General features: G+C 46.1%; 1 protein-coding gene across 4 annotated transcripts in view; it reads right to left on the bottom strand.

Annotated features, from left to right (window-relative positions):
- Positions 1 to 600: 600 nt before the first annotated feature.
- LOC111839084 (retinoic acid receptor beta-like) overlaps positions 601 to 12027 on the bottom strand; it is a 28719-nt gene continuing 17292 nt past the window's right edge. For all 4 annotated transcript variants that reach the window (XM_023802701.2, XM_023802704.2, XM_023802703.2 and 1 more), the window contains 5 exons: positions 10863 to 11020; positions 5280 to 5456; positions 3253 to 3457; positions 1823 to 1981; positions 601 to 1194 (listed from right to left, as the gene is read on the bottom strand). In XM_023802701.2, the coding sequence (XP_023658469.1) occupies positions 1004 to 1194; positions 1823 to 1981; positions 3253 to 3457; positions 5280 to 5456; positions 10863 to 11020 (890 nt within the window). In that variant the 3' untranslated portion in view covers positions 601 to 1003. The remainder of the gene's footprint in view (positions 1195 to 1822; positions 1982 to 3252; positions 3458 to 5279; positions 5457 to 10862; positions 11021 to 12027) is intronic.

Genomic DNA, 12027 nt, shown 5'->3' with positions numbered 1-12027 from the left:
TATCAGGTTTTGATAAGTGCTTTAACAATGAATGATGCATTCTAGACTTAGTGCCAATCTGAAAACATTCGGAGGCAAACAGCCCAAACCAAGCACAATGATACGGGAGAAGTCGACGAGTAATTGGCACAATAACTAGGTAAGTAACCGCTTCATTAATTATAATGTACAGTCCCCTCAGCGTGTGAGTGATTCCATGGCTGCTCTGCCAGCAGCAAGACGTAAACACAAACTACATAAAAGAAAAGCTCTGTCGTGGTTTTAAAATGACCTAGAGCTCCAACTTACTGTGTCTGTGTTTTACTACGGGATACTTCTTGTTAAGTAATGTAGTGAACGTACTGAACTGGATGAAAGAATTGCACTTTCATGGCCAAGAGTAAAATCAGTAATAATGTCCTCAATCGACGGCTGTAAGGTCATCCGGGTTTGAAGAGCTTGTTGCAGTCCTACTGAGTAACGGCAAGGGGACACAAAGTTAAAAACCATCTTTAAATATGACCGGTTAACAGATGTAAATACATTGCTAAACTATCTATACGCGAGAACATTCTGTGTGACTATTTCAAGGACTTTTAATAAGTCAGCTTTTGCTTGAAGTATTGCCTCAAACATTGTTATATTTATGACAAAAGCACCACAACAATCATAGAAAAAGTTGAGCCATACAATGGTATGTACAATGTACGCTGATGACAAAGATAGTTCAGTTTGTTTAGCGAGCTGGATCCACCATGCAGATATAAACCTATACAATGGAAGCCTGAAATGTGTTCCTTTCTTTAGGGCTGTAACATAATGAAGTTACCCAATTTGAAATGTTGAAGGCTAGGAAGGAAAGATTTATACACTAAGCTTAGGTCCTCTGTGGTCAGGTTGTGTCATTACATCCAAGGGAACACGAGGCAATGTTCGACCGCGTATCTGCCAGATCCTTCTTCTCAGCTGTGCAAAGGAATGTCTTATGTGTGGATCTGAAGCTGTGGCCTGAAGCCAGAGCTGCTCAGTCGAGGGGCACGGGGCAGTCTGTGGACTCGGGGGACGAGAGGCTGGGGCCCGGACCGCAGCTCCCGCTCGGGCTGCTATCCTCGGAGCTCTGCTCCTCCTGGCCCTCAGCGTTCTCCAGCATCTCCTGGATGAGCGGTGGCATCGCCCCGGGGATCTCCATCTTCAGAGTGATGACTCTCTCAGCACCTGTTTGGCAGGAGACATACACCGTTCAGCGCCTCAGTGAACGCCATCACACATGCTTTCTGGTTGGTTGGTAGGTGGTGTGGTGTGGTGGCCCATTGGGTTTGTTGTACCCTCACATCTCCAGAGCTGCGGGTTTGAATCCCACCCCTGGCTCTGTGTGACAAGAACATTGCTTCTTTCCTCGATGTCTTGTAGTCCTTACATCCTACTCCCTTTCTTCCCACAGTACAAAAAACATGTGGTCTAGGTTAAGGGAAGCCTCTAAATTGCCCATAGTGTGTGATTGTGGGTGCCCAAAAATGGATTAGTATCCTGTTCCAGGATGGCCTTTGCCCTCTGCTCTATACTTCCACAGACCTAATGTAGCTCTGTGCTGGACACAAAAATTAGAAATCGAATATATCTTTCCAAAAAGAATTTAAAGATAAAACCTGTTTTAACTTAGGACTTACATTATTCTTAAACTTGGAATATTTCTGATTGCAAAAAAAAAACAACCACTAAACTTCCTGTTACAAAAGTACCTTAGTGGATGCCTGTTTTGCCAGTTAAAAATGACGCAACATCAGCAGTCAGCAGTGAGTGTCCGACCCAGGCAGAGAGGCACTGCAGGGCCTGGCTGACTGACCTTTAGCGCTGATGCTACGCAGGTCTGTGATCTTCATGAGGATCTTGGGAAACATGTGCGGCTTGCTGGGCCGGCGCTTGCGGATGTAGATCTTCAGAGCTTCCAGAAGAGGCTCCTGCAGCTTGTCCACCTTGGAGGGTTCCTCCAGGTCCTGTCGATCTGAAAGGCCGTTCCCAAAAAGCTCAAGGTGCTGCCGTCTGACAGATCCCCTCCCCTTTCATCCCTCACAGACATTCAGGTCGATAATCATGACATCATGGGCAGCACTTTCATAAGAACTGCTACAGCTTACTCAAGCTGTGCCAAGGAAACTCAGCTATACAAAAACAAATCCTGGAATATTAAGCACAACATCAGAACACTGATCAAATGCTTATTTGATGATAGCTGTTGATGTGGCATATTGCGTAGGACTGAGGGCTGGAATCCCAGCTCCGTTCTGCATATGGGGCTGGCATGTTCTTCCTGTCATGTGAGGTTTACTCCCTCGGCCCAAACACATGAAGATTGGCTGAAGGCATCTCAACATTGCCAGCGTTCAGCTTGTGAGTGTGCCCTGCTGCCATTCCATCCAAAGTGTACCCATGCCTTGTACCTTCTGACAGGGATAAGTCCCAGTCTGTCCAGAGTAAGTGGTTGAAAAATAGAGCAGCAGGTTCCAATACTATGAATGCTTTTTGGGGAAAAATCTTAACAGCTGTTCTACGCCTGACCAGTAGATGGCACTGTAAACACACACAATTTAGAACCCCTGTAAGTGAAACCCATAATTCCACGTAGCTCATGTCGCACTAATTAAAAGTTTCATGCTACTCAGCGTGAGTCATTCAGTCTAATTCCACTCAGAAGTGTGTGGTTATGGCCAAAACGAGATGAGATTTAAAGATTCTTCAAATTTTCACCATCTAGATGAAAAGCAGGGTGCACAGCTTGTGGTTTCCTTGTAATTAAACAACGCAAAATAATTTGTCATCATGAGCCCCTGTTGTGTTGATCAGTACAGAGTCAGTGTAGACTTACCTTCAGACAACTCATTTAAATTAGCACGTTAACATCTGAAGTCTCCAACTGTTATTTTCAGGCTTCCAGGATGTCGGAGATAACGATGGAATGGACACCCATAGTACATCCCATATATTATTCTACTACATTTACTCACTTATGTGCAGATTTTATCTTAAGCGACTAACGGTAGAAGGAAGATGTGTGCTCACTGGGATTTGAACTCATGCCCTTTAACTTCTTAGAACTTTACTTGTTGAGCTATAGGAGCTATTATTATTATTACTATTATTATTATTATTATTCTATTATTCTTAACAGAAACACACAGAAACACTGACAGTAGACGGCCTTAACGGCAAAGCCTGTGTGTGCCCGCTCCGCTCCTCATGCCGCGTGGCGGACGGGGCTTCCTGCTCGGGCATTACCTCCGGAGATGAGGCATATGGCACTCAGCAGGCCGCTCTCCGTGTCGTCCATGTCTAAGGGTAGCAGCTGGCCGGCGAAGGTGAACACCAGGTCCGTGAGGGGCCCAAAGCCAGCATTGTGCATCTGTGTGCGGTTTAGCGTCAGGCCGTCCGAGAAGGTCATGGTGTCCTGGTCAGGCGTGTACCTGGTACAGATCCTCAAGATCTATGGGGTGCAGAAAGAGATGATGAGCCAGCAGCATCACAGAGACACTTCTTGATTCGGTTCCAAGTATTTTCACTTCGCTTTTACAAGTTTGCAGGCATTTGATTTCTCGGCCTGTTACAATTGATTGGTCTCCCGTTTGGTCTCCCGATTGCACCAATGGTCCCTCACTTCGAGTTTGGGCTTTACATACGATTTTCACACTCTCTGCATGTCTTGAATCATCTACAATATGGTGCCTTGTCTGAGGTCCTGTTCTGACCCGAAGACATCACACATTTCCAAACCACCCTCCTCTCCGCTCCAGTATGTCCGCCTCGCCCTTCATGTCAAGCGTGCAGCCAGACCCACCCCCCACTGATAATGTTAATATCTAAAAGGACATTTAGTTGTCCGTAATGCCAAAGAGAGTGTCTTGAAAAAGGGAAAAATGAAAGCACAGGAATTACATTATGAAGACACAGCCCTGCCAGGAGGGGAGCCATGAAAATGTCCAGCCTTTGAGGATTTTGGAGGACAGCGCTGTCGCTGAGAGGCAAGAGCCACCACATGATGAAACAGAATAAAACATGTTTAGTGTGACTCACAGGGACCGAGCCCAGAAACACTGCCGGTCCAATCCCATTATTCAGCCCTCAGATGTCAAAAAATTACGACATTCAAGGAGCACCGGCAAATTCCAAAAACAAAACAACCCAAATGTACACAACGTACTTACTGTAGAAAGCACCATCTCACAGCGAGCCAGCTGTGTCTTAAAACTAAGGTCACATCGTTGCCTCTATTTAATTGGCTTAAAAAGTAATCATCATTGTAGTGCACTTATTATGGTTGCAGTGGGAAAATGTGTTAAATCAAATTTAATCTAACAATCACAGCTGTTTCCCATGTAGTAGCTAATCGAAGCCTGTGGCCGGTACCTACCTGTGGTCCAGGTGATAGCTAAATAATTTTAGCGCAAAACAAAATATGCCGGCATGTTTATTTACACTATGAATGATTAAACTGTCAGCTGTAAACATTTTAGAATAACATGAGCAATATGCTAACGTCGTAGCGTCAAACTCAGACTCGGTTACCCGAATGCAAGGAGAAGCACTGCGTACTTCTGTGTAACGATATTTCGGGATTCATTAGTCATATATTTGCTGGACCTTAAAGCAGAAAGCAGTGTAGGATCCACGGGGCTGAAATCGGTGTGTATCCTCTCTCCCCTGGGGGAGGAGATAATCAGATCACAGAGCTGTGTGGCCGTATGGGGGGGCATGCACTGCCACCCCCAGAAACGTACACCTACGTGCACCCCTCTCTGTTTCGGTCCAGCATTTTCCTTGTATCAAATCATACAATGAAGTAAAAAAAAGACACACCCATAGTGAAAAAGTGCAAGCCTAAGCTTTCATTTTAGTAATGCGACTGAATGATTCCAGAAAGGATGGAAAAAGTCCATTTTTAAATAAAAGGCTGTTTTTCAAATAGCTGAATTAAATGATGACGCTGTGCTATAAACTGCCCAATTACTCAGCTACAGCCATGTGTGTTTTTCAGTTTTTCAGCTTAGCGATTAACTAACGGAAGGTTCCAGTAGGGGATACCAAGAGGGATATTGTGAAATGATTCTGAGAGAGCTCACTGCTGATTGAAGATGTGTTGGTACACCATCTGCTTAAAAGACTGAAATGGCTGAGCGGTTGTAATATCTACTGGGAGGTTCAGAGAAATGAAAACCAAATTGTGGAAAATATGTCTCATCTAGACAACCTGACAGCTTCCCACACAAGTTCCGTTTTGAGATGACAGGTGACGCAGCAGCGATACCTACCAGTATGTCAAGGCAGGCGGCCTTCAGGAGGGTGATCTGGTCGGCTATGGTGAGCCCCCCGAAGCCGGGCACCTTCTTGGCAAACTCCACGATCTTGATGATGCACTTGGTGGCCAACTCACTGAACTTATCCCAAAGGCCCAGGTCCAGGCGGACGCGGTGGTCGGCGCTCGAATTCTGCGGCCGGGCAAAGAGAGGAGAAGCGGGACTCAACCATACATGTCACGTCCCATGAGACGTAAATCATCATTTTCCATGAGGCTGTGCCATCTTGGCGCCTTGGCCTGACTCGAAGAGTGCCGGCGTTTCTGTTTTGACACTGCCGGATACGCGCCGCCAATCAGAAAACGCCCGAAAGTTAGCCCACCTTTCCCTACCAGGCTGACGGGTTTGACTAAGACACACCATCTAACGTATCCTGACTTACCTGCTGAAAGGTTAACTCTTCACAATCGCAAATCCAGCTCCTTAACACCGATCCCTTCCATAATTTTATACTCGCCGTGACTTTGCACTCATTCGCAGAAGGTCACACAAAAATGGCACGTCACTCTCCTGTAATTAACATCATATGCCTGGGAAAAAAACCTCAATATACTAATTATGATGACAGGAATATCTATTTTAATTTAGGGCAGTACAGTACCTCGTTCTAACTGAAAAGCAGACACATGGTAGTGAGAATATTTTTGGGTTCAGCAGCGATTCCATAAGGTGTGTGGGCAACAATTTTCCTCTCACCTGTATATATCTGCGTGTCTCACAGGAGAGCAAGAGCAGACCAGAGCTGTACTTGTTCAAATGGAAAATCAATTAAAGCCTCGGTTGTGAGAAGTAAAGCTGAAGGACGGGGAGCTCGAACGCATCCACAGGGGCCTCGGCCATGTCCACACGGAGGAGCTCACCAGAGTTACAGGAAACAAGGGGGGAGGGGGGGCAGTGGCCCGAGAACGGGGCCTGTGACGGGTTAGACGGCGGGAGGAAGCAGGAGGTGCACAAGGAGAGCAAGAGGCACAAGGTTAAATGTTTAAAACAGGCAGAGTTAACACAAATAATGAATTTGCCCGGGGCAGGGGGGGGGTGCATGAGGATCCTGCTCTTCTCCCTCCCTCCTCCCCCAAAGGCCTAAATCAACAGAGTTAATTGCCCGGTCAATGAACTGTGAATGCAGCCTGGATGAGATATGCTATTATACTGTTGCGATTTACTGTAGTTGCCTTTCAGAAGTCCTCTTCCACTTCTGTTCTGCACAAGCTGCCTGTCAGGCTCGCTGACTGAAGCCGGGCGCCCCCCACATGAGATGCCTTTTATTTTTAAAGCATCATTCCAGAAGCTTCTAGGAACACTCGTTTAAATTCTATTATTTAGCCCCCATTAATGTCACCTTTAGGAGAGGGCTCTCGCCCGTCAGCGCTTTCGGTAAACTGGGAAATGCTGGATAACCATGCATCCTTTTTTCTGCTGTGCTGAGACTGCTTGTGGGACAGAGAGAGAGAGAGAGAGAGAGAGAGAGAGCGAAATGTCCAGCGTCTGCGTACAGGTGGAGAGTAGCCAGGGTATAAAAGTCTGAGGGCGGTGCTATTTTAGAACGGCACCTTGTTTCAGAGGTTTGCCGCGAATAGCTCCTTTGTTCTGGCTCATTGAGTTGCTGCAGGGATGACAGGGATGTACAGTTAGGTCAGACTTTCGCTCTGAAGTGATGCTCCTTGCCCGAGGGCAGATTTCACAGTCAGAGCAGAGTCAGAGAGCAGTCAGACTCTCTGCTGTTGCAGGGGATCTAAGCATGTTTACTGAGATGTGTGAACCTGCCTGATATATAAAATAGCGCTGGATAGTGTGGTCTTCTGAACCTTGACGCAGCAGATCGCTTAAATTAAAACACTGATGCAGCTACTATTAATGTTTATAAAATATGAGACTGTTGATAGCGTCTAATATCTCTCATAAAGGGGTCTGATTTAGATGGTTATACGGAAGACAGTAATTTTAAAAGCTAATCAATCGACAAATATAATTTAATTTTATCCACAAAAGGAAAACATCAGATAGCATCCTAAATGTATGTGTTTTTGTGGAATATTATTATCTAACAGTGGGGGGGGGGGGGAGACGCACAGATAAAAGCGAGTTGTGGAAATGAACGTCTTGCTTTTTTAGTCTCGTCTCATTTTCTCCGCTCAAAGGCGTCGCACGGCGGCCAATTTACACGGCGGACGCCATTTGCCGCGCTGCGGGTCGCGGCGTGACGGCGAGGCGCTTTGGCCGAGACGACTGCCGCCCATCCGGCCCCCATGCAGACGGATCGCCGCCGCACCGAATAAATTTACTGGGGGCAAACGGCGGCAGACATAAAAGGGCGGATATATGTCCCATCTTGGGAGAACGGCAGGCACGGAAAAGGCACTAAATATTATCCCCGGTTAAGCGAAAGAGGCATTATGTTGTACTTAAATCACTCAGAACGAGCTCTGTGAGCCTCATCGAGACATATAATGTCTCTGTGGGACCCCTGTAAGCGCACTCCGGGTCTGACGGCATGACACCTAAATATGCTCATGTGATCCAGCAAAGGCAGCCTGCTTCCCCTCACGCCACTGAGGACATTCTTATGTCTTTATGCCTAACACTGATTTATAGCACCATATAATGAGCTGCTGGAAGCGCTTATGGGCCATAAGTTTGTTATATGATAACTTAATATGCGCTGTAAACATAAAGCAAACGATTCAGCCCATGGAACTGCATTAAAAGCATGTGAACGCGCTTTAATTACAAGAGTCCTGCCGTCTTCCTGAGAACGAACTTGAGTGATACAAATTACAACCGTTCAAATTCAACCAATATTTTCCCTATTTTGCATTTCACATTCGCAGTATCTATCACAACGGTACACAAAATATATACACTACACAGTCGTTAGAATTACAGAAATGTAACCATCAATTTTAATCAGCATCATTACCACTGTCCAGCTTGTTTGTTTTGGGCATATTTGTGTTCAACTTCTACCATTTTCACTGTATAACTTGGAAAAAAAGAGGATTCAAATGTTTACCTGCCATGAAAACCAATTTAAAGATCTAAATTTTAACTTAATTTTCACATAAAACACCTCACTGATAAACACTGTGGCGTGATATATATGAGTATCATCAATGATTATGGTTAAAGGCCATTAAAATGCTTAAATGGTAATAAATGTCAACAAGTTTAAGTTAAATGATATTTGATCAGTGTCTGTTGGCAGATATTACTGTGAGTTTAACGTAACGTCTTTAACGCGTCTGTTTAACTGTTATAAATACCCAGTATATGGATATTCCTGCAAGTTGTGTGGATAATTCCGCAGACACCCTGACGCAGAAAGAAAACTTAACGACAGGCCTTGACTTTACTGCATAAACATATGTTTCCTAGTCATACAGCTTCACAGGTCAAAGTAAGTTGCAGAATGTATCAGGCGGGAAGCCAATGAGAGGAACACACAGACAGAGGGTGGTAAGGATCTCACCTAAGAACCATTGCTACCTGGGTTCTCAGCACCAGTGCTGGTCCCAGACCATGCAGTGCGGGAGGGGGGCTGTTGGTCCCATACACTGGTTTGAAAACGCACTGTGTGTTTCTTGTTTTCCTCTAAACTGGCGTAGGGGGTGGGAGCACCGCGAGGGGCCCAGCGAGGGGCCCAGCGAGGGGGCCAGCGAGGGGCTGCTTTTCACTTACAGCCCAGGTGCAGACCTGAGTAGACTTGTGGCGGGAAAATGAGGGACACAAAGCCTGATGATTTACGGCGTGAGATGCTGTCAGCTCTGCAGAGATCAGGCGTCGGGGTGCCTGGGTTTTATATATATGTTGCCTAGTTGTCAGTGTCAGACATTTTAAGCGACGACCGAAATGTCTGCCGAAGCCGGTTTCTTGTCAGATTTGAAGCTAAGCCAATTCAGCACGCTCAACTCAGCACTGTAACCTGGGGGGACACCTGGAATGTAATAGCACACTCCTAAAATGTGTGCCCCCGTAGCCTGAGATGGGCTCCAGACCCCCCGTGACCCTGAATAGGACAAGTGTTTACAGAAAATTGATGGATGTATGGATGGATGGATGGATGGATGTATGGCTGGACGGATGTATGGATGGATGGCTGGATGGATGGATGGACGGCTAGATGGATGGATGGATGGACGGATGGATGGATGGATGGACGGATGGATGGATGGATGGATTACAAAAGGGGCATTTTGTCCAAATAAGTACAGGTACTGGTAGGCTTGGACAGTTTTACGAAAATACGGTATTCTGCAATATTTTGGGTATTCCATGGTATTTTTATGTATATCACAGTATTCTGAAATCTTGACGCCAAAATTAACTGAGTGAAAAATATTGCGGGGGATGGCCCCCCCCCCCCCACCCCCATCGCATTTTATTGCCAAGATTTCAGTAGTTGCTTTTGAAAATACAGTACCATCAAAATACCATATACAGCGATGCGATGTCTGGATGGTTTGACGATATGAAAAATGACACCAACCCTACACGCAGGCACCGTGAGAGCAGCCTGTGCTTTCTGGAAATTCTGTTTTTGGGCTTGTGCCCTTGGCTGGAGCGTCATTTAAACAGTTGAAAGCGAGGTTTGCTGCGCGTGGTACAAGCCGAATCGAACCACTGAGGGTGACGGATCTTCTGGGTGCAAACAATGGACGCGTCAACAAAGTCGCTCCTGTTAGCGCGGTGATTTCTCAGCTTTGGCAGGTTTACTCACATCCATTCCTGGACAATCTGTCTTCAAAAACAATAAGACGAGACACTGGACGCCATCAAAGCAAATTCAAATCCGAGGGATTTCTCCCTCAAATGCAGAGCTCCAGCACATTCCAGCTCTAGCTAACGTGCTAAAGACTGGACTCTTCCCCACTACTGCCGGCTCCTGCCCAGTCTCCTGAGGGAGGACGTGTCTGGCCCATCTAAGAGTGCCTGTTATTCTCCCCTGGAATGCTGGGACTCTGCGTGCCGCTGCTCACGTGACCGCCGGCACAATCTGCCGTTCCAGCAAGCGCCGGGTGGAAAACCTTATCTTTTTTCCCAGCGCTCCCCTAAAGGCGGTTCAAAGGACACTAATCCATGACTTGAAAATGCAAGATAAATGCAAAGCTGAATTTAGGTGAAGAGTAATAGTGATCGCAATAAGAGGAGCACGCTGCCGTGAAAACGCGTGACTACAACAAGCTATGGAGTCTAGCTGATATCAGTCTTCCCTACAATACCCACAATGTCGGATTATACTGTTAATATCAGTAATATGATACAGTGGTGCTGACGTTATAAAAATAAAGTGATGTCTTTATGCTTATTAGATAAAACAACATCTTAAGAGTGGCATCATTTGGCAGTGATAAAATGGCACAAGCAGTTGTAAGCAGTCAGTGAACCACATTGAGAACAGCATTAACTGCAGATGAGTAATTGTCTTCTGGAACTTTCCAAGCTATTCATCACCACTGTGGACTAGGGGAGTTCAAGGGTCAAGCTGTTAGGTTGGTGGTTCTGGCAGGGGCTCGCGGTGGTCCCCTGGAGGAGGACACTCACCGTGGTGTACTTGCCCAGCTGACACAAGGAGGGGAAGGTCTCCTGGTGAGCCTTGCGGATCTTCTCGACGGTCGCCTCCAGTTCGGCGCTCAGCTCGCACTTCTCCACAAACAGCCTGGGGGACTCTTTCTTCTTCTTGTTTCGGTCATTGCGAACCGCTGGAGAGAGAGAGATAGAGAAATAGGGATAGATAGATAGATAGATAGATAGATAGATAGATAGAGAAGAGAGAGGAAGAGAGAGATAGACAGAGAGACAGAGGAAGAGAGAGAGAGAGACAGACAGAGAGAGAATCACCGTGAAAAACGTGCATCTTGTGGGCACGTGGGTGGTATAGAAAATACTAGCCATTACAGGTTCATGTCTAGGCCACGGATGGAAAAAGGGTGGATGGAGGGAATAGAAGTTGCTCTTAATTAAAAAAATCGGCTAATCTAAATTTCCCCCACGCCATGCCAACATTCTAATTCTTCCATGCATCCAGCCGTCCGCTTTTAATAACCGTCTGTTCATTCCGGGTGGGGGATGACCTGCTCGCATATTCATGCGTACAGACGCACGCTAGGAGTAAGTCAGACTCCACCATTTTCCCGTGCGCCTTTGGAAGAGAACCGGAGGAGCCGGAGAAAGCTGGCACTAATGTGAGGAAGTAAGCAGACGCAAATCTAGGGACGGATCGGAAATAGCAGGAGCGACGCAGAGGAATTTCTATAACGTCCGATAAAAATCCTTCAGACCTCCCAATACTACATCTACAGACTGAAAGGAAATGAACTGAGGGCTCCACTGGTGAAATTTACTGCTTTTTTCACTTTTAACCAATGTAATTTGCTACTGATTTATACAACATTTATATGAGATTTACAAGAAAAAAATTTACTGTGATTTAAAGTGGCAACTTTCCATACCCGAGCCGATATCCTTAACCGCTATGCTGTCTACTTGAGAAAGCAAAGCTTCTCCAGAGAGTAAATATGTTATTATAACTCATTAATTCATTCTGACTCCCCCCTGCCAGATCAGTGTCATCGCAGAGGGCTCCTGTCAAAGCCTAATCGACAGTAATCTAAGTCAGACTCGTGACTGTAATTCCTAGCTGGCCAGCTGACCTCTTGGGATGGTTTGCATGGGATATTGTGTGCAAGGTCAGGGTTTAGCGCTGGCT

The sequence above is a fragment of the Paramormyrops kingsleyae genome, chromosome 9, assembly GCF_048594095.1.
Source record: "Paramormyrops kingsleyae isolate MSU_618 chromosome 9, PKINGS_0.4, whole genome shotgun sequence".
Classification (NCBI taxonomy): domain Eukaryota; kingdom Metazoa; phylum Chordata; class Actinopteri; order Osteoglossiformes; family Mormyridae; genus Paramormyrops; species Paramormyrops kingsleyae.
Note: the sequence above shows the minus strand (reverse complement) of the source record. Positions and strands in the feature narration are given on the sequence as shown.